The 23,041-nt window shown below is 57.2% G+C and overlaps 1 protein-coding gene across 1 annotated transcript in view; it reads right to left on the reverse strand.

Moving 5' to 3' along the window:
- Positions 1 to 833: 833 nt before the first annotated feature.
- The window catches only part of RUNX3 (RUNX family transcription factor 3), a 61,234-nt gene continuing 39,026 nt past the window's right edge, over positions 834 to 23,041 (reverse strand). The window contains exons 4-6 of the mRNA XM_059895759.1: positions 18,063 to 18,167; positions 6,269 to 6,427; positions 834 to 1,473 (exon numbers count right to left, since the gene is read on the reverse strand). Coding sequence (XP_059751742.1) covers positions 929 to 1,473; positions 6,269 to 6,427; positions 18,063 to 18,167 — 809 coding nt within the window. The 3' untranslated portion in view covers positions 834 to 928. The remainder of the gene's footprint in view (positions 1,474 to 6,268; positions 6,428 to 18,062; positions 18,168 to 23,041) is intronic.

The following is a 23,041-nucleotide window of genomic DNA, read 5'->3' on the forward strand; positions in this document are numbered from 1 at the left end:
CCCAAGGCTCTCTGCTAGGACCTGTCTGGTCCTGGTGCTCTCTCCAAAAATGGCAATTTTGAGACCAGCCTAGGGGGAAAGGGACCCTTCCCAGCCCCCACTGAGAGAACAGAGGGCCAATGCCTCGGACTGGTAAAGTGCATGGAGAACCTGTCCGCAGGTGTCTTCCCCGGTTTTAGGGGCCTGCTACCGCAGGCCAGTCTGCTCTGGGGCCTGGGACCCACGGACGGCTGGGATGGGGTCGGGCCCTTAGCTGCCAGGAGTTGTAGGGAAGCAGAGCTGGGGGGTGGGCCTGGGGGTATCCTCATTCCATCTCTGCTAGCGATTCCCTGGGGCCTCTGGAGGGGTTCCTTCCCCATCCAAACCATAAGCGAGCCCCTCTCAGGGCTGGGGGACCTTCCAGTTGTGACTCAACTTGTGTAAATGCAGAGAGAGGGCTGGGCCCACAGGATGCGGGGTCTCTGAGGAAGGTAAGGGTGGGGAGGTCTTTCTAGGGTCCCGAGGATAAGAGGCCAAACCATGTGGGCAAATGCCGCCTCGCTCTAGAACAGAGATGGTCTCTGTCCCAGGAGGCCTGGGCCCCATGACAGCAGTGGGCATAGCTGGGGACAGCCAGGTCATTCCAGGGGAGGTGGCAGGAGGAGGCTACTTCTCCCACAGGGACGTGGGATGAGATGAGTAGGATCTGGGCTGGGGGCGGGGTCCTGGGGGAGGTCCTGACCCCTCTGTACAAAGACGTGGCTGGACCAGATGCTTTCAGAGCCAGCCACCAGCTCTGGGCCCCAGGACCATGGCCCCTGGGCCCACAGCTGCCGTGAAGCGTTAAGTCCCATGAGTGCCCTGAGCCTTGGAGCTGGGCCCGCCACTTGTCTGGAAGGTTCCTGGGCTCCCCGCCACCAGCGGGAGCAGTCCACTTGGACCCGGGCGGTCAGTAGGGCCGCCACACGGCCTCGTCCATGCGGCCGGGCGTGCTCAGGGCGGTAGGCGAGTTGCTGTGGCTGCCATCGGCCTCCACGCCGTCGCTCTGGCCACCCAGGCTGGGGTTCATGAGGTTGCCGGTGGCGACAGAGGCGGCGCTGCTGGGGCAGGAGGCCAGCATGCGGGTGGGCGAGCGGTCGCCAGCGCTGCTGCTGCCGGCCACCATGGAGAACTGGTAAGAGCCGGAGGAAGCGCCGTAGTAGAGGTGGTAGGGGGAAGGGTTGGCCTGGAAGGGCCCGCTCTGGTTCTGCGGGGCCCCCGGGTAGGGCGGTGGGAGGTAGGTGTGGTGGAAGCGGCCGGTGGCCGGCATGCTGGCCACGCCGAGGCTGCTGATGCTCGTGCCCGAGGGGGTGGCGCTGTAGGGGAAGGCGGCCGACATGGCCCCTGGGTAATGCATCCGGGGGTCGGGGAAGCGGCTCTCCGGGAGGGTCGGCAGCGCTGCGAAGGAGCGGTCAAACTGGCGGGGGTCGGAGAAAGGGTTCAGGTCGGAGGCGCCTGGGGGACAGCAAGGAGGATGGTCAGTCACTGCCCGACACCACCCCGGCGGCCTTTCTTCACGAATGACCTCGGGCTCTGGTTTACAGGCCCATCTAGGGGGATCCCTGGTGCTACATGTGGCTCTGCTCCGACCGCCCTGAGCTGCTCGGGGGCTGCAGCCTGCTGATTCCCAACCCGGCCCCACCTGGGAAGCAGGTGCGAGCAGGGGTCTGGGCTGCGGGTGGCCCCGGGCGCTGCCGGAGCAGGCAGAGCAGGGGGAGGGCTTTTCTCTCCTCCCGGCATCCTCTTCCCAGCCTAGCCGTGCAGAGGCCTTTCGAGGGGGCAGGTGGGCTCCCCGCTGGGCTGTGGGTGCGTGGGGAGCCAAGGGCGGGGCCAGCACAGGCCGCCCAACAGCCTGGCCCGGCAGGTTCGCCCTCCCTCTCTCGCTCTCGGTAAAGAGGGTCTCCAACGGTCCTGTGAGATTGGGAGTCAGGCCCTGCTCTCGCAGACGAGGAACCAGGCAGAGAGAGAAAGATGGATTCTCCTGATGCTGCACAGAAAGGACTGGAACTCATCACGAGGCCTCTGCTTTCTGCTCCCGCTGGGGTGTACGTGCGCGTGCGCCTGCACCTCTCCTGCCCAGGTGGGGCTCAGTTAGGTTACGGGAGCTTCCGCCTGTGCTGTGGGAGCTGGGTCCACGGCAGCTCTGTCCATCCCCGCCCCCCCGCCCCGGCCTCAGCCTGGGCCTGTGTCTCCAGGGCAGCCCTGCAAGCTGGAGCTGACTGGTGGCCAGACAGGGATCAGATGCCACCCTCACCCGCCTCCACAGCAAAGTGAGACAGACGGCAGCCAGAGGGGCTTGGTGGCCTGGACCCTGCCCTTGTCACAGAGAGACCCAGTGTCCAGCCCAGGCCCCACCCTGGCTCCCCCAGGAGTTGGCTCCAAGACAAAAGTATCCCAGCCTCTGCCCCGTACTTTTGTAATCACAGACCCCCCAAACCTCAACACTCAAAGGGGCTTCAGGATTGAGTCTAAACCCCTTGGTAGGAAGACTGAGACTCAGAGAGGGTGAGGCACTTGCCTAAGTGTCACACAGCACATTGGACCTACACAGAATCCTAGGGCTCTCAGTCTTGAGTTCTGACACGTGCCTGAAGGGTAACTGTCCCATCTTTGAGGCAGCACAGACTGAAGGTTAACTGTGTGGTCTCTGAGGTTGGATCCTTATCTTAGTTCTAACACTTACTAGCTGTGTGTCCTTGGGCAAGTCACTAAACCCCTCTGTGCATCAAGTTGTCCCACATGAAAAATGGAGACAATAACAGTTCCTAGGGATTAAATTAGTTAATACATGTAAAGTGCCTACTGAGCACAGAGCAGGGGCCTGATGAGGGTTTGTGCTGCCACTGCAGCTGTGACACCTCCTGTCCTGGGCACTCAGGACAACCGGCTCATTCAGGGCCCTGCAAAGATGAGCCCCTGACCCTGGGCCTTCCTTGTACCCTGGCCAAAGGGGTGACTCTGGGCAGCAGTGGGGAGGTGGATGAGCCCTCAGCAGCAGACTAAAGTCTGTCTGTCCCCAAGGCCTCTGTCCACCAAAGACCAGGGGCCAGAGACGGCTCAGGAGGAGCCCAGCCTCTGCCCCTGGCCAGCTCCAGGTGTGCACTGCCTGCCGTGCCTGAGGCGTGGCTGAGGCTAGAGCTGCAGGTGCCCTGAGGCCTCACTTCCCCAGATCTGCTTGAGGTGCTGTGCGACCTCAGATAAGACCTGTAACTTCTCTGGACTTTGGGGTCTTCCCAGCTCAGCTGGGGGGGGGTGTTCTCCTCAGCAGCAGGCTCTGGTCCCGGATGTGGATGATACGGGATGAGGCTCCGGGCTCCAGGTGGGGAGATGTGGGGGCTAGGGTCCAGGAGACGGGGGCCTTCTGGCGCATCTGGACCCTCCCTAGCAGATCTCTTGGCTGGTCGGTGTTGCCCTGAAGCCTAGGGGGTCAGAGGAGCCTGGCCCCTGCCCTCATCTCTGAACCCCAGGGGAGGAGCCTTGTTGGCAGGGCCTGGCACCCCAAGCACAGCCAAGCATGAGGCTAACACCTTGCTCTGAGCCCGGGGAAGCGAGCGCTGCCGCCTGACAGGAACCCCTTTTTCAAAACAAAGGGAGCCCAAACAGGGAGCCCAGGATGCGATGGCAGGGCTGCAGCCCGGGAAACAAGGCCGTGCCAGGTGGGCCTGGGTGCGTGTGGCCCTCGGGGGTCATGTGGGCTGTGGGCAGGCCTGCCCAGCCCTGCCACTGTCCTCTCCTGCCTCCCTCCCAGGGTGGGGGGAGCATCTGCCCTCAGCACCCCCTCAGCTCCTGCCCCCAGCCCCGCCCCCTCCAGCCCAGTAGCCCCAAGAAACCCGAGCTGGCCAGGCCGCTGTCGAGCAGCCAATCCCAACACTGGAAGGAAATGTTTATTTTCTTCTCCAAATTGCCCCAGCTGCTGTGTGGTGGCTGAATGAGGCCTTTGAGCTGTGAGAAGCCCCCATTGTGGGCGGCCACAGCCGGGGGGCTGGGGGCTGGGGTACGGAGGGGTTGGGGCCTCGGCACTGCTTGCCAGTCACCAAAGCTGGGGGGTCAAAGCTATTAACAGGAACCAAGAGAAGTGGTGGTGGGGTATCCTGAGGGGGACCCCCCAGGATGGAGTCTGAAAGTAGAGGCTTGTCCCACCAGAAGGGGAGGGCCAGTGAGAGGGACTCCCCAAGCCTGGCCCTGCCAACACCCCCGTGACAGATACCTCCTTCTTCCCACTTTACAGATGAGAAAACTGAGGCTCAGAGAGGTGAAGCGACTTGCCTAAGATCACACAGCCAGTGCCTGGCAGAGCCCGAATTCCTAGCCAGGTCCACCTGACTGCAAAGTTCATGTTCCTTCCTTGGTCTTGGTTGTCAAAAGCCCTTCCTCTCACTCCAAAGGGGACAGGCCTGAGGACGGGGAGGCCTGGCTGGTGTGAAGGGCCACAGCGGCTGCCTGAAGTCCAATGCTGTGGGTGGCTAGCGAGCACCCTGCCTCAGGATACAGCAGAAGGGGAAGGACTGGGTCAGCCACTATCCCACACAGGCCCGACCTCCTCTGCTCCCAGCCTCGGGGGAGGCAGGGGCTCTGCCTGCTGCTGGGCTAGGCCTGGCCCTCTGGGGCTGGACAGAGGGTGGGTAGGCCTGCCTCAGGCTCCGGCAGGTGCTGATTCCCAAGCCATGTCCACACAAGTGGAAAGAGAGGTGGGTTCTCCTTCCACGGGAGCTGCTGGACAGGACGCCACTGTTAGCCCCCACCTGCTGGGTTCCAGGGCCCCCTGGCTGGGCCCCAGCTCTGCCCATGTCAGGGAAAGGCCTGGAGTGTTAGACCACTGTACCTGCACAAAGGCTGGCCTGCCGGGAACGGGAGCACGGACAGCTTCTGGGCAGGGGTGGGCATGAGCCCAGAGGACCTCTTGCTGTCTCTTGAGCTCAGACCCCTCCACCCTGCAGCCCCCCTGGCTCAAGAGTTGCTGAGTGTCTCAAGCTCGACAGCCCGTGGCTAAAAGCCTGGACCTGGTGCCTCTCCCCACCTTGGGGGCTCAGCAGGGCCAAGGCCCAGCTTCCCAGGCCAGAAGGGAGGTACCGTCTCTTCACACCAGGGGGCTGCATCAAGTCCCCCTGCCATGGCATTGTGCCTGGCACACATGGCCAGGGCTGGGGGCAGGGCCTCCCTTAATAGAGAGACCCAGTAGGGACTCCCTTGCTTCTGCCCTCAGAAGTACAGGAAGTTCCTGGGGGCAGGTGCTGTGGACACTTTGAACCTGGTCATTGATGTGCTGTGTGACCCAAGAGTGGCCCTTAACCTCTTAAGCCTCAATTCACTCATCTGCCAAATGGGTTCTAACTAGGGCCTGGAGGACCAAGAAAGAACAGACACCCACGGTGCATGACAGCAGCAGCCAGCCCTCCCGGCCGCGTCCAGCACTGGTGACGAGCACTGTCCGTCCCTGCCTGGCCTGAGGGTCAGCTGTGCACTCAGCCTCCTGCACCCCAACCCACTGGCCAAGAGAACCTAGAGAGCAGAGTAGATATTCACCATTTGACCACCTACTGAGCACCTGCTATGTGCCAGGCCCTGTACACCTGGACGGCCTGCCCGAAACTTAGGCTCACACGTGCCTGCCGTGTCCATCCGGCCAAGGTGTAAAGACTCCATCCTGGGCCTCCGCCCAGAGGCCTCCCTCCTCCTTCCTGTTTGGGAAGAGTCTCTGGGCCAGGTGGGGACCTTTCTCAGGAGGTGCTCTGTCTCTCTCCAGGGACAAAGTCACGTCACAGTTCGTCACGAAGTTGGAGTGCAGTAACGTCATTTGAATGTCATCCGAGGCCCAGGCAGAGGCATCCACCACCACCCCGCTTTCAGACGAGGAAGCTGAGGCCTGGGGGGCCGTGGTGTCCTTGGCAGACATGTGTCTGTCTCAGGCTCCTTGGGCGAGTCCTGCCCAACTTTAACGGGTGCACTGGGGGACTAATACCCATTTCCCGCAGGGGACGGGGAGCTCCTGGAGGGCAGGGACTGTGCCTGTCTACTCATCCCTGGGGCCAGGCACCACGACGGCACAGGGCGAGTGGCAATAAATGTTTGCTGAATGAATGAAGGAAGGGCTGAGCCCAGGACCGTGTAGGAGCACTGGTGCTCCTTTATAACAAACACCAGGGTGGTGCAGCCAACGACCCTGGCATGAGCTTTTGTTCTGGAGCAGAGAGACCACTTCCAGGCCCCCGCCCCCTTCTCCCACCGCAGCCCCCACCTCCCTGTGCCGTACCTTGGATGGGGGTCTGGGCCTGGCTGCTGAAGTGGCTGGTGGTGCTGAGCGAGCCTCGGGGGCTGGGCGTGCTCGGCGTCACCCGCATGCGCAGGCGCTCCAGGTCCCCGAAGCGGTCGGGGAACGCCTTGGTCTGGTCCTCCAGCTTCTGTCGATGCCCTGCAGAGCACGGGAGCCCATGAGAAGCTGGTCCCCGAGAGTCTCAGGGGGGCAGAAATGCCTTGCTCTGCTGGGAAGTTCTCCCTGAGGTCTAACCTTAGGCCTCTGCAGGGAGAACCCATAGGCCACTACCGATGTCTCTTCTGAACAGAGAATGGTCAGTACGTGCTGTCCTGGGGCTGCCATCATCTCACTCCTACCTTCTTATGCCATAGGTGAGGCTCAAAGAGGTTCCAGGCCACAGAGCCAGTAAGTTGTGGAGTCAAGATCTGAACTCAGGGTTCAAATCAAAGCCTGCGACCTACACCTCTACGTTACGCTTTTTGGCAGAAGGGGAATCTGAGGCAACAGGCACGGGAAAGGGGCTTAAGCAGGCTCCCATGGGAGGCAGGGCGAGAACCCAGGGATGCTGCCGCTGTCTGCCCCCCAGCATCCATCCTGCCCGCCATTCACATCTGCAAGAGGCATGGGAGATGGCCCCGGAATGGGAATGCTGGCTCCTCCAGCCCAGAGCTACCCTGGGACCCGCAGCACACGCCTTCTCCCCTCTGGGTCTCAGGAGGGGAAATTCACCACGATGGGGGGAAATGGAGTGGGGCGCTGTGTGAGGGGCTGGACTCCCATCTCTGTCCCGAAGCTGGGGACACGGGACCAGTGCACCTGGCTTGGGCATCGCACTTGGAGAAACTGCCAGCATTTCCCAGTATCCCTCTGCCACGGCCCACACAGGAGGGACCCCAGCCTCGTCTCCGAGACCCTGGAGGAGCTGGCAGGGTCAAGATGGCCATGCCCCTGCCTTTAAGCAGCCAGCCGAGGCCACCCTCAAGGCTTCTTGAATGACATCAGGCTTGCAGGGACCACCACCTCTCTCTCTCTCTCTCTCTCTCTCTCTCTCACACACACACACACACACACACACACACACACATACACACACACACCACTTTTTCAATTACTCATTTTACATTTCACAAGCAACATATGAATAGCTACAAAAATAAAAGCATTACAGGTAAGGCTAATGGCTCCTCTGACCCACCCTAAATCCCTGCCCAGAAATCCCCACGTGATCAATTTGGAGGTCTTTCTTTTCAGCCTTTTTTTGGTTTCACGTGCATGCAAAACACAGAGCAAGTTTCTCACAGAACTTTCTTGAATGCTCTCAGCCTGGCTGTATCATTCTCTAACTTGCTCTTTCAGTAGCACACCTGGGGGCCCACCTCAGTTTCCTCATCTGATAGATGGAGAGAGTCACCCAGCCCCAGAGAAACAATCTCGGGAGCCCACCCTGGGGCACACTGAGGAGCAACAAGTGGGGGCGGGGCGGGCTCACTAAGCCTGTGGGTGTCCCTCGTTCCTGCTCGGCACATCCCCTGGAGGCCGCAGTCTCCTCAGCCGTTCTTCTCAGATGGACACTTAGCTCGCTTCCAAGTTACCCCCCTGCATGCAGGACTCCCAGGAATCTCTCTGTTCACACCCCTCCTTGTGTCGGGGAATTTCTCCAGGGCAGACGACTCCTCACTGAGAGGACCGGACATTCCTGGGCTCTCCTGATCAGCCTGTCAGCCGAAGTTGGCCCGTTTGGCTCCACCCGACCCTGAGGGAGGAGGCCAGGCAGACAGGTGGGCCTGGTCCTCTTTTTACAGACAAGAGAACTGCAGTTCAGAGAGGTGAAGAGGCTTGCCCGAGGTCACACAGCGAGGAAAGAGGGAGGATGTCTTAGACTTGGGATCCTTGGAAAAGAAGTGTGGGGAGGGGCTGAGGGAGAGGGGAGGGCTTGCCTGAGTCCTGGGGTCTTCAGTGACACGAGGAATTTTCTAGATTGACAGCGAAAGAAGGAGAGAGAGGTAGTGGGAGGTAAAACAAAACTCCTCACCATGCTTGCTGAGGCTTGGAAAATGGCATCCTAGGGGCCTGGAAAGTGTGAGATGACTCTTCACTGCCATTGGGAGTGAGGGGACGGAGGTGGAGGCTTCAGAATGGGCCTGATTTCTGATTTTCAAAAGGGGGATGCAATGGATTCTGGTACCCACAGGCCCCTAGTCTTGCTACACACCCCTGTCACAAGCTCAAATAGGCATCTGAGAGCCCTTAGAAATGGAACAGGTTGTCCTGGGAGCCTCAATGGGCTCAGCAAGTCACCAAGAACCAGGGACCCACTTTCTCCTCCGAGGAGGCCCCAGGCCCGAGCCCATGGGACACTCAGCAGCCAAAATGAAACCACCTGGCTCCCACCCCGGCCCCCCACTGCTACCTCCCAGGACCCTTGGCAACAGGAAAAACGTGGGCTGGGGTTAGTTTGGCTGGAGCTGGGGCCACTAAGTTAGATGACTATGGGGGCTGGGCAAGTCACATAAATGAGGCACATGGGATGGGTAGGGCCTGGGGCAGACTGGAGAGGGTGGGCCTTGTAGAAGGGGCAGTTGCCATCCCGTCCAGCTGACTGGTACCCTGATGGGGGTGGACCCAGTGTCGCCAGAGCTTCCAGTTTACCAGAAGCCATAAACCTGCTTTTATGTGAAACCTCCCATATTTTATATGTTGGCAATTAATTCAAATACTGAAAACAACAACAAAATAACTCAACCACTTTGTAGAACATGTCCTGTTCAGGGGCTGCCAGTTTGCATCCTCCAAGTTTGGGATTTCATTTGCTGGTTGGTTGTCTAACCTTAGCCATCGAGGACTGGCTAATGGATACCCCTCAGGACGTGGTCTCTAGGGAAGTGCCGGAGGGCTTGGCCTCAGTCCTGATCGGCCTTGGAGGAAATGTTGTTGCCCTTGCTGCTGAGGCCACTGAAAATGGCAAGGCAATGTGGATGAGCTGGGGCATGAATGAAGTCAGAACAGTCTCAACAGGCAGGAAGCCGGCTGGATAGATCTGGAGACCGCAGACTGACCTGACAGCAGCTCAGGTGCAAAGGATCTGGGTGTCTTAGTCAACCACAAGCTTGAAGTGAGCCAGTGGGGTTACACGAAAGCTGGTGCAAAACCTCAGGCCTTGTTGTTATCGCCACTGGCTAATAAAATCCCGTTTCTGAGTCACACTGTGCACTAAGCGTCTAGAGATACTCCTGTGGGCCAGTGGAAGGAGGGAGGGGTTCGCAGCCAGCCTGGGTCTGAGGATGGGCTCTGCCGCCTGGTAGCCTCACCCCTTTCCCCCACCTACCCCAAGCCACGGTGTCTGCATCATGGTGCCCTCGCAGGTCGTGGTGCCGGCCAAACAAGGTGACCGGACGCTCTCCACCCACCTGGGGCCCCACCATCTGCACGGTCACTTCTACCCCAGCCCGTGCCAACGGACGCAGGATCATCATCCCCACATGGAGACCAGGACACGGAGGCCAGGATGGTAAGTCCTGTCCGGGACACAAAGCCAGGACAGTGGAGCTGGCGTCGGCACCCAGACCCAGACTCCAAGTCCAGTGCTCTTTCTCCTGACACTTCCCTTTTGGTCCCATTGTACAGATGGGGCCACTGAGGCTTCAAGATGAGCCCTACACTAAGTGGTTGGTCTGGGATATAAATCAGGTAATGTGGTCCCAGAGCGCACGCTCCATCACATGCTGTTCTGCCTTCATGTAGGGCAGACTTCCTGGAGGAGGAGTTTTAACAGCACTTAGGGAACTGCTTTCTTGTTGCTGTGGAAGGCCGGAGCCACGGCCCAGGAGGGGCAAAGGGGAGCTGAGGTGGCTCCACGTGGCCAGGGCGCCAGAGAGTCTCAGAGCCACGGGGCCTGGGCCTTCACACTGGGAGCGGAACGGAACTCCCTGTGCCCGAGGAAAGAAGATGTGCCTTCAGAATAGACCTCTTTCATTCGGCTGCCCACAGTGAGAGCTGGGTGGGGAGCCCTGGGGAGCTCACTAGGTCACCAGGGGCCCAGCCCTTTCACGCTGGGACTCAGTTTCCCATCTGCACACACTGCTCACTGAGGCCCCTCTAGCTTTGAAAGTCCCTGACGTAAGACTGCAAGACTCAGCGACTGGCCAGGATGAGGCCCCCGGAAGGAAGGGAGGCAGGGCTGCTTGCTCTCGGGCCCTCCCATCACCACCTCCTGTTGCTTCTCCTGCTCCCAGGGTTTCTCTAGTATTTATTCCCTGCCTCTTCCAGGAAGCCCCCTTCTCCCAGCGCCTCTGCAGGCTAAGAGCAGTAGCTAGCAGGAACGGAAAGAAAAACAGCGGCTGACACTTACTCAGTGCTTCCTCCACTCCACTGTCTAAGCAGTTGACACGCTCTGCCTTGTTTCACCTGCATTATCCCCAGGAGGGGGTCTACCACTGTCCCTAGTTCACAGGTGAGAAAACTGAGGCTCAGTGAAGGTCAGGAACATGCTCGAGGTCACATAGAGGCACCTGGCCACCTTGTCTTCCCGGAGCCCATCTTGTAGGAAAGGAGCCCGGGTTTGGAAAGTCAGGGGCTCCAAACAATGGGTGTTAGGGCCCAGCCCGGGCCCAGGGCCCAGAGCAGATGCAGGAGGACAGGCCTGGAAAGAGGAAGATGAGAGGGTCTCAGTGGACTCCACCAGGGGCCCTGCCCTGCTCTGAGGCTCAGCGCTGAGAGTCCAACCCTCTAATCACACCCTGCTCTCACCCACCAAGTCCCCCTGCTCCTCTGGGCCTCAGTTTCCACACCTGTCAAGTGGTTATCATAGTGTCTAACCCCTGAGTTGAGGATGAGCTGGAGGACAGGCCCCAAGTGTTTCAAAGTAGAGCACTTTGTGCAGAGGAGGGGGACTGCCTGGGGACGGCCCCACTTTGGCCCTCTGGACCTCGCTGGGGCTGCCCGTCTGCCTGCAGCACCTGGGCTCAACTCACTGACAGCCCCTCCGACGTCACCTTGATGAGTGCTCCGATCCTCATTTATGACCCTCCAGGGCCCAGTGGCCCAGGCCTGGCCCAGGCAGCTCTTACCCACTGGGCCACAGTTGTGTCACCTGTGAAGTGGAGCTCACACTCTAACTCCTGAGGGTGTGGACAGGCCGGGAGAATTAAACAGCCCACCTGGCCTTGGCACTCAAGGAAGGCACTCTGGGTTCACAACCCCTCCTCAATGGATCTGGACAGTGGGAGGGCCCAGCCTCGCAGGTGTGTGAGAAGGATCAAAGTTGGGGGAGGAATACTGGGGCCCAGCCAGGCGGGTGACTCACCCGGGGTCCAGCGGCAGGAGCCTGAGGATGAGGGCTGGATTCCAGGTGGGGCTCCCTTCCTTCCATTCCCGGGGCATCTCTCAGCACTGGGCCAGCACCGGGTCCCCACACCTGCCAGGTACCTGGTGCTTCAGGGGGAAACCCAGGGGCCATCAGGGCCATGCCCTTGCCTTCACACTGGCCCGACACAAGCCCCCGTGATGAGAGTGGCAACCGCTTGAGCAGACATCTACGACATGCCAAGCACTGTGCCAGGCAGGCCACGCGTGTCGTCTACAAGGGCCACGACCCTCTGAGAGGCCGCTATCATCACAACCATTTTACAGATGGGAAAGTGGAGGCACGTGGTCAAGGTCAAACCTGGACTGGTCAGCATGTTGCATGGAGCTCAGCTGCTAAGGTCTTGACTTCCCAAGACCTCCAAGAGAGCGGAGCTGGGTTCCTTGGCAGTGAGGCCCGACTGGCAGGAGGCCAGCTCAGTGTCCTGCTGCGGTGGGGTGAGGGGGGCAGGAGGCCAACGGGAGCAGGGAGCGGGGAGGAGCAGCATGGTCTGCAGGCAACAATGTGGGTCCCAGTCATGGGGCCCTTCTCCCATCTGAAGCCACTCGGCCACCTCCTCGGCTGCCCGGCCTGGCCCTGGTGCGGCCACATCCCATACACAGCAGCCACTGTCTGTCCAGCTGTAGGGTGGGGCACCCGGGCCCAAGGCCGGCTCTGCGGCCTGTCAGGAGATTTACACCCAGCTCCTAACAGCCGAGCAGAGTCGCAGGCGGGGGCTGAGCCCCAGGTGGTCTGTGGTGAATCGGCCCCCTGTGAGCAGATGAAAGCCGGTCGGTGGCTAGGCAAGGAACCAGGCGGGTGGGGGGCCAGCAGCTCTCCCAGGGGCACAACTGGGGCTTCCAGTGGCCTGGGGTTGATTAGGGGAACCGTGGAGGCCCGAGGTTAACCCCTTCCCTCCTGCTGGGTGCACTCCCCCTGGGGGCGGGGGGTCCTGGGAGCCAGGGGTCGGGAGCAGTCGCCTCTCCTCAAGCCGGGCATCCCTCCAATCCCACCTGGAGCTGACAACAGACCTGTGGCAACTCTACGACAGCCACAGTCCTAAAGTTGCAGGCTCAGGGTCACTTTTCCTGCCCACGTCGTCTCCCGCCCCCAGCAGCCCCAGTGGCTGTCTGCTCACTTCCTTCAGGCCTCTGCTCAAATGTCACCTCTTCAGGAGGCCTCCCCTGTCCCCCTCCCGCTGTGGGTACCAGCCCTGCACTCTCCACCGCTCCCCCCCACCCCCAGCTTAGATTTTCTTTGCAGGACTTCTCACTACCTGAAATTAAACTAGCTAATCATCTGTTTACCTCGTTTATTCATTCAACAAATATTTACTGAGCACCTACTAAGTGCTCACTTCTGTGTTCCAGGGTCTACATCAGTGTCTGGCAAAGCAAAGAACCTCCACCCCATGGAGCATATATAGTAGTCAGGGGAGATGAAAAATACGTGAAATAAATGAGTGAACTATATAGCATCTTAGGAGGTGATAAGTAAAATGAAAGCCGGGAAGTGTAAGGGCAAGAGGGGGATGCCTGTGTGTTTGATTAAAACAGCGTGGTCAGGGGAGGACTCACTGAGAAGTGTGAGTGAAGACTTCAAGGTGGGAAGCACACACGAGCCACACGTCTGGGGTTGCTGGGGGAGGCGTGCCCCAGGTAGAGGGAACGGCAGTGCAAAGGCCCTGAGGCAGAAGTGTGAAGCTGCCCAGTTTGAAGACTGGTCAGGAGGCCAAGGTGGCCAGAGTTGGGTAAGTGAGGAGAAGGGTGTCAGAGAGGAAGGCAAGGGGTAATGGGCACAGATCAGGTTGGGCCTCGTGGGCCATGGTGACAACAGCATGGTTTACCATTTCTCCCCACCCCTAGTGTGTGAGACCCAAGAGGGCCAGAGCCCATCTGTTGGGTTCACTGCAGTGTCCCTAGCTTCTAGAATAGTGCCTGACACAGAAAAATGTTTGTTGAAATCATCCCATGTACACTTTGGGGAAGAAAGGGCCCCCAGGCAAGATGTCAGAACCGCCCGCACCCCCTGGCCTCAGGCAGCATGGAGAACCTGCGTCCTGCCCTCGCAGCTACAGCACCTGCCAAGCCTGGGAGCCAGGGTGAGCGGTTCCCAAACTGCGGTCTACCCCAGGCTCGCCAGGCGCTACGCCGCCTGCTGCCCCGTATATTGGATCCTGCTCCACTGCTTCTCTACCAGCCCCCAGTGACTCTGAGGGACACCAGCACCGAGAACCTCAGAAACCAAGGCCACACAGGCAGGAAGCCACCAAGCCAGCCTTCCAAGCCAGCCGGCCACCTGGCTGCAGACTGGGCGCGCTCTGCAGGGCAGCGGAGGGGAACGACCCGGCCACAGAACCCACAGCCAGGCCTCGCGGAGCTGCAGGCGCCCCTCCCTGGCTCCCAGGACCAGTCTCTACTCCCACCCCTCCCCACAGAAGGCTCAGCCCTCACACGGGGTCGGGGGTCACAAAGCAGGAGAAAAGCCCAGAAGGGAAACCCTGTGATAATCCATCAGGGTTGTTGGGTACCTCCTGCAGGCCAGGCAGCTGTAATTCATGTAAAGCTCACAACTCGCCGGAGCAGAAGCTAATATCATCCCCATCTTACAGATGAGCACACTGAGCTAGGAAGGCCCTTCTGAGTGGCCCTTGTTTCCCTGAGCCCCAGGGTGGAGCCCCCGGGGTGCACCGAAGCTCACCCTTGGGCAAGTGGCTTGGCCTCCTGGCCTGTCTCCTCCTGGGGTTGTCGAGGATCAATGAAGAGACTCTGGGGGACTTCCCTGGTGGTCCAGTGGTCAAGACTCTGCGCTTCCAAGGCAGGGGATGCAGGTTCTATCCCTGGTTGGGGAACTAAGATCCCACATGCCGTGCGGCACGGCCCAAAAAAAAAGAGACTCTGCACAGGGCCTGGCACACAGGGAGTGCTCGTTGACCAGCAGCAGCTGAGCTGCCCTCTGACCACTTATAGGTGGGGAAGCGGAAGCGGGGAAAGGAGGAGGATTTGTCCAAGGTCGCAGAGTGAAGGGCAGGTTGGGGCTGGAACCCAGGGTGCAGGTGAGACCTGCCCTGAAGGCCGGGCAGGGGGAAGAGCAAGCAGGTGCTCAGATGGGAGATGGGGAGATGTGCCGCCTCCTACATCTGCTCTTTTCTATAAACGAGCCTCTGCTAAGATTTTGTTTCAAGTCACTCTACCACCACTGATCTGGCCCGTACCGCCTTGCTTCTGACTCCAGCTTCTCTCCGCTCCTGATTTCTTTCCCTTCCTCTTGCTGCCTCGACCTATGCCACCCCTTCCCCTGCCAGCTCACCCTGAGAAGGGGCTGTCTTCCCCTACCAGCTCACCCTGAGAAGGGGCTGTCTCATGTCTGGGGGACCTCGGGAGAGACGAGCAGGCAAGGACTTGACTGGGGGCTTCCAAGGGCAGGGCTGAGCCTCCACCCTCATCCAGTGGCCTCGGCTGGGGAGGGGGGGCAGCTGCTCTGGGCGGGGCAGGGCTGAACGTGGAGGGTTCCGAGGGATTCCAGGCATTGGCCGGTCCCTGGGAGCCTTCCCACCAAGCTCCCAGCGCCCTCCGCTCACACGCCGCTACACAGTGGGTGCTCACTGTTCTGTGCAGTGGCTCCTAACGGCTCATCATCACGTTGAGCCCAACCGTGGCTCCCATTCATCCCGATTCTGCCCCTGGAGACTTAGACTACGACACCACCTCCCTCAGCGGAGACTTGATACCCCTATTACTACGGCCTGGGTTTCTCAGCAGCCACCCTGCTGCTGACCAAGAAACGTTCACCATCGGCTAATGGTGCTAGTGGTGGGAGTACAGAGGGGATGCCAGGTACCAGGGATAAGAGAATACCACAGATACAGAGACTCACAAGGACCCTCCCTCTGCTACAGCCAGATGCTATCCACAAGCCATCACTGATCTCCAGGCCTGCAGGCCGGGTGGTATCATCCCACTTCCCGGAGGAGGCAGCTGAGGCCCAGAGAGATCAGAGACTTGCCCAAGGTCTCCCAGCCAGGCAAGCTGGCTCAGAATCTGCTCTCTGTACCAAGGGCCTGTGGCTCACAAGGGCTTCCCAGCCATCACCACCTTGAGACCCTTGGGGTCACTGACCCGGTTCACAGATGACAAAACTGAAGCCAAAAGGGAGCCATGATTGTCCAGAGCCACAAAGCCCAAGGCCAGGGGCATGGACCCATCCACATCCAATCCCAGCAGGAAGGACTCAGCAGGAATCTGGCCAGGGCAGGTGCCAGCTGGGAGGTGAATAACTTGGGCCTGATCACCAGGTTCAGGAGCCCGAGGCGGGTTGGAGGAGGTGGCCCTGAGAGGCCTACAGGGAAACTCTTCCAGGGCCACCGGGCCCAGCTCTGAGCCTTTCCCAAGTGGCCAGGTACTGGAGTGGGCCCAGGAGCTGGACTGATGGGGAGCCAGGCCTGGGGGGCCCCCACTGGCGCTGCCCTGGTATAGCCACACCCCGTTCTCAGCCTCCTGCCTCAGGCCCACTTAGCCCTGGAACTGGAATCGAAGGCTGCCTCTGGGAAGACTGGCGCCTCCCTGCACCTGAGACAGTGTGAGGCCCTGGTCAGGTTCTCAACATCCCCAGGGCTGGATTCTCTCCTCCCTGGAACCTAGTGACCCTTTGGTTCAGGATCCCATGAGACAATAAATGTGAGAGGGTTTTCTAAACTGTAAAGGGCCACAGCTACAAAGAGAAGGACAGGGCAGCTCTCAATACACCAGGCATGAGCATGCTGTGAGTGGGGGCCAGTCCACACAAGAGCTCTGCTCAGAGCTCAGGAAGCAGCCAGTCTAGCGACGACCAGCTGCTTCTTTGTTTCACTCATTCATTCAGGGAACACAGGCCTCAGGCCCACTGTGGCAGCTGCCCCTCCAGTTTCCCCAGTCTGAATCTGCAAACTCCAGGTCATTCAGCAGGCAGAAGCAATGAAACACAAACTTTCTTTGATGCTAAAGTGCACGGATCAGGGCTCCCTGCACAGAATATGTGCTCAATAAATATTTGCAGAATCAAATTTGCATTCCTGATCTTAAGATGTGGGTCCTGGGGTCAGAGTGTCTGAGCTCTATGTGACTTAAGTCACATGCTAAGACTCAAAGAACGTTTCCAAGGAGGGGATCTGGCCTTGCAGCCCGAGCAGCCCCTACTTCTGATGGCTCCCTCCCTCCGCCACTGACAGAGGAACCTGGGGTGGAGTAGAGCAAACCTGGCCCAACCTCCACCCCCAAACACACACACACACCACACACACACACACACACACACCACGCACACACACCACACACACACACACACACCACACACAGACATACCACACATACACACCACACACACACATACATACACACACCACACACACAAACACACCACACACACACATACATACACACACCACACACACACATACATACACACACACACCACACACACCACACACCACACACACACACATACACACACAGACATACCACACACACCACACAGACACACCACACAGACACACACACACACACACCACACATACACACCACATACCACACACACACACATACACACACACCACACACACACACACACACCACACACACACACCACACACACACATACCACACATACACACACACACCACACACCACACACACACACCACACACACACACCGCACACACACACACACCACACACACACACACCACACACACACATACCACACATACACACACACACACCACACATACACACACACACACCACACACCACACACACACACACCACACACACACACACCACACACACACACCGCACACACACACCGCACACACACACCGCACACACACACTGCACACACACAACCACACACACCACACACACACAGCACACACACATACCACACATATACACCACACACACACACCACACACACACATACATACACACACCACACACACACATACCACACACACACCACACACCACACACACACACACACACCACACACACCGCACACACACAGCACACACACACACAGCACACACACACATACCACACATACACACACACACACACCACACACACCACACAGACACACACAAACACACACACACACACACAAACACACACCCATCCTTTTCCTTTCCTTAAAGGTTGCAAATCCATACTCCTCCAGAGAGCCCCCAGTGGGCAGTCATCCCTTGGGGTACGGGGAGCCAAGGGTAGGTCAAGTTGATTCAGTCAACTCCTCTTCCCAGCTTGGCTTCCTACAGCCCGGGGCTAAGCACAGGCACACAGTCGGCGGGGTGTGGAGCGGAGAACTGCAATCTGCCACAGCTCCCAGGATCCAGTGCCATCTGTCTGACCTCGGTGACTGCCCTTCCCCCGCTGGGCCCTCCTCCCCGACCCAGGGGCTCAGTGGCTCTGGCACTTACGTCTGGGCTCCCGGGGTCCATCCACGGTCACCTTGATGGCTCTGTGGTAGGTGGCCACTTGCGTGGGGTTGGTGAACACGGTGATGGTCAGTGTGAAACTCTTCCCTGGGGAGAGTGGGGAATAAAGAAGAGGTTGGCACCTGGAACTATTCACAACACCCTGAAGCCTTCATCTTCCAGAAGGAGCAGGTCTCTCTACTTTGAACCTGGGCAGAAGATAGGGTTCTGGGTAAAATTCAAGCTGCTGGGGTTGGCATTCAAGGCCCCGGGAGGTCTGGCATCAACTTTATCACATTCCCCCGCCCCACGCTCTGGCCACCCTGGCTTGCTTCCCCCCTGCTTCTTGGCCTTTGTTTGTGCTGTTCCTTCTGTCTAGAGACCCTTGTGATTTTGGGGTGGGGAGCTCAGATGAGTACATGTTTTTTTTTCATGAAAATAATTAGTGATCTTTATAGAAGACTTTGAGAACACAGAATATATAAAAAAGAAGAAAAAAAAATCACCCACAGTTCCACTAGCCAGAGATAAACACTATTAACATTGATTTGGGTGTTCTTTCCTGCAACCCTTTTTGGGCGAGTGTGTGTTTTTACATAGTTGCAATGACACTAAAATAAGTATTTCCGTACCCTCTTTTTTGTTCACTTAACACATCATAAGCACTTATGTCATTAAAAATTCTTCATAAACTTCATTTTTAATGGCTGCAAAACATTTCAACTCATGGAAGCCTCGTCTTTTACTTATCCACCTCCTTACTCTTGGGTGTTACCTTGCTGCTAATTTCTTATTGGCGTGTGCAGCTGGGGCTGAAAAAGGACTGATTTGGGAACTGCAGACATTTCATTTGTAGACACAACTGTTATTTCCAGAACTCTGTTCTATTTTTAGATAGACATTTGGCTCCAAAGTCTCCATTCAAAATTCCTGAGAGGGGAGAAAACTTTTAAAATCATCATTTTTGTTTTACCATTTAAAATAAAACGAAAATGGCCTTCTGTTTATAAAAATCTTTGTCTACATCTCTGCTTATTTCCTTAGAATAGATTCCAAGAAGCGGTGAGTGATTTCATCGCATCAGAGGGTTGGGATGGATTCAGGGGCATTAATCTCTGCAGTGAGATGACTCTCTGGAGAGGATCATCGTGATTGGTGTGGGCCCGAGTCTACCGTGATGCTGTCAGCGTCTTCGTGACCTCATCCATCAAGGTGGAAGATCTCTTAAACACTCTTGACTTCGTCACCTTTGCTCTATTACTAGTGAGACTGAAAATTTTTATATGTTTATCATCTGTCCTAATCCAACACAAATCATTGCTTCATGGTCTTTCATACTTTTCTATTAAGGTTTCAATGCCTTAAGGAAAAATCACTCTATCAAGCTTGTTAACACTTTCCTTGTCCTATTTGTGGCAGTCGGTTTCCCACTTCACTGGCCTTTACATTTCGCTTTCTGACACCAAGCTGATTTGCATTTTCAGTTCTACCTCTTGCTCGTGATTTCTCCTGTCATTTTATGTTTAGAAAGGTTACCTTCAATAAACACCATCCTCTCTACCTTCCACGTTGAATTCTTTGATTCTTCTGGGGGTTTACTGGTTGGGTTTTTCTTCAAAGGGCACCCCAATTTTCCCAGCACCTTTACTGAAGTGAGAGCCCCCCTCTCCCGCCCTGTTCTCTACCAGCATCAAAGCCTCCATGCGTGTGAGGCTGGGGAGGGGTGTGGGGGGAGCTTCGTTGATCCTCAAGTCAAATTGGCCTCCTCCTGCTCTGCCTCTGAGCACCCCTATCTCTGGTCCCCAGTTACAGGCCTGGGGACTCCCCGAGGGCAGGGGCTGATGGCCCTGTGCACCTGTGTCCCCCCAGGGCTGTCCTCGTCCTCCCAACACCTCTCCAGGGCAGGCAGGCCTGATTCCATATTCCCACTTCACAAGTAGGAGACGAAAGCTTGTGGGGGGGGGCGGGGTGTGAGAAACGATAGCTTAGCATGGCTGCTACTTGTTGATCCGGTGATGGAGGGAAAACTCCAGCCTCAGAAAGAGGACAACCCAGCACAAAAGAAAACCAGCCAGGCTGCCGGGGCCACACCCAGGAACCCAAGGGCTTCTGAGACCGGGGGGGTGTACGGGGGGTAGGGGGACAGAAGGGGTTTAAATTGAGGTGTGACTCGAACTAGGGAAGAGTGGGGCCTCTCTGGAGGGATTTGCCAGAGCTGCCAGCTGGAGGCAGGGGTGGAAATGCAACCCACTCCTGACCTGGAGCTCTGGGCCAGAGACACCCACCTAGCCCTCACTCAGACAACAGGGGTGCTTTCCATGCTTTCTGGAAACAGGAAGTGCAGAGGCCTCCCACTCCAGGCCCCACCCTTCCCGGGACCCTCCTTCCCCCCTACTGCTTCCCCTCACTCTGAGGTCTTTTCCCTCCTGAATCCTTCCCCCTACCAGTCAGGCCCTCTCCAGGGGTCCCTGGGCCTCTGACCCTTCCGTCACCTCCTTGGTACCGCAGGGTGCCAAGCTGATGGGTAGTTTAGGTTGACAGCCCAGAGCCGGATGGGCCCCTGTGCCCCGCACTTGCCAGCTCCCTGAAGTGCTCTATTTCTCACCTTACTTCCTTCAGGTCATCACTGAAAAGTCACCTTTCCAGTGAGGCCCTCCCCGGTCACTTTATCTAAAGGAGGCATTTTTAACTTGGCATCCCTCTTAGAATTGAGTGGGCTCGAAAACTGGGATAGGAAAAGAAAAAAATGGCAACTGTATTGTCCCTAGCCTCTAGCTGAAATTTAGCATCTCTCTTAAGTATGAACGTAGACAACAAACCACAGAGGCATTACAGCAGTCCCTGTGACCTTGTCACCAACAGACGTCACAGATATTTACATATCACATTACAGACGTTGCAGATTTCTTTAAATATCTTTCATGCTCGTCACAACTTCAAAGTCACGGTCGTCATCAAACCCGTTGCTAGATCTTGTTATTTAACAAGCTAACAAGGCAGCGCATTTATCACAATTTTTAAAAACGTTTTGCTATGTTTTAACATAATTGGTTTTCATTGCCATCCTTTGTATTTTATTTCATTCTTTAAAAAGCACTATTCTGAGACTGTCAAAGGGGTCCATGGGGTGATGAAAGGTTAAGAAGCTCACTCTGAAGCATCACAGACCTTCCCACTCCCACTCGATCTGCTTCAGTTTCCTCCTGATGCCTATTACACTTCTAATAATCTACCTACTTATCTATTTAGTCTCCCTTTACTAGATTATAAGCTCCCTGGGGGCCAGAACTTTTGTCTTGTTCACTGCTGTGTCCCCTAGGACAGCATCTGGCATATAGTAGGTGCTCAATAAATGTTTGTTAAATGAATTAAGGGCAGAGGTTACTGCTCCCATTTTACAGATGAGAAAACTGAGACTCACAGAGGGGCAATGAGTTGACCAGGTCACACAGTATCCAGGCAGAGCCCAGGAAGGTTAGAATGTACTGGAACCTGCCCCTCCGCACCGACCCTGAGCACCTACTCCTGGGGAGTGAGGAGCCTCCACCCCGCCAGGCAGCAAACCACAGGCTAGCCCTGAGGTCACCAGCCCACCTTAACAGCTTCCTCCCAGTTTCCAGGCCTGACACCACCCCTCCCAGGTACCCACAGAGACCAGGGAGGGAGGAAGGGAGGGGCTGGCACTTGGGAGCAGGAGTGGGAGGGAGGGGCATGTGTCAGGTGCCACAAGAGGCAGGGGCCCCACGAACCACAGGTGGGGAAAGCTGTCTCCCTGAGCGCCCGTCACCTCTCTCTCCGCCTGGTGGCAAACCCATCCGTCCACCTCTCCACTCTCTTAGAGCAGGAAGCTGAGAGGACAAAGGAGGTGGACAACGGTGCAGAAACCCCTGGCAAACTCGCAATCAGCCGGGAGCCCAGGAATTGCAAATCAAGGTGCTCCCACCGGCCCTGGTAGGAGGGGGAGAAGTCCTAGTCTGGAAATAGCTGCTCCTTGGGGCTGAGAGTGGCCCTAGGCGTTCCCGCAGGACCTGGGTCCCTGGATGGAGCCGCAGGCACAGCGGGGTCTGGCAGAGCGCCCTCGGGCAAGTCGCTGTCTCTCTTTGCCTGGGTTCCTGTGGGACAAGCCCCACTCACTGGGGCCTCATGGACAGCGGGAGGGGACATCTCTGGGGGCCTCTGGATTTGTTCAGTGTCGACCAGGAAGCCATCCACTCCTCCCCCACCAGTGGTCCCCCTAAGGCTGCACCTACACATTGGCTCCCAAATCTGTCTCCACACACTACGGTTTCTTTTTCACCAGTTCATGACAGTTCAGGAAGTCATGTTGTTTTCATCTTCACCTAGGCCAGCGGCCCCCTCCTAGACAGCATTTTGGGGATGTGTGCTGCGTGGTCCTCAAGAGGTGGGATGTGGAAGGCGGGGGGTATGCAAATGTCTAGCACTGCACAGGGCAATCAACTATTCACTCTTCCCGTGTGGGAAAAACTTGCTTATGTAAATTCTCTGAGCCATGAGCCTAACTCAGTTTTACATAAAACAAGCAAAAAGTTTTTACACTCTTTTAATATCTACTGAATTTTCTGGGAGGGAAGACAATTCCTTTTCTTTAAAATTTTGCTCAGACTCTTGCCAAGAATTGCTCACAGCTTCAGCAAATCATGTCATTGACGGCAGTGCCACGTTCAGACTTTGAGTCATGTACACCTGACCTGTCGGGCTGGCCGCAGGGGTCACGGGGCTTCGGCTAGAGGTGCAAACACCCATCCACCTCACAGTGTCTGTCATCTCGCCCCAACATTTACATATTCAAATAGATACATTATTATAAGTTACTTTTCCTTTTTCTCTCCATTATAGCTATGGAATTATATAGATTTTGAAAATGCACATAGGTGGATAGATTAAGTTATCTTGCGCGTTTCAATTGTAGGATGGTAGAGGGCGCGCTGCAAAAATTTGTTGTAAGAAGGGGCACTGTGTCC

Source organism: Balaenoptera ricei, chromosome 1 (genome assembly GCF_028023285.1).
Source record: "Balaenoptera ricei isolate mBalRic1 chromosome 1, mBalRic1.hap2, whole genome shotgun sequence".
Taxonomy (NCBI): domain Eukaryota; kingdom Metazoa; phylum Chordata; class Mammalia; order Artiodactyla; family Balaenopteridae; genus Balaenoptera; species Balaenoptera ricei.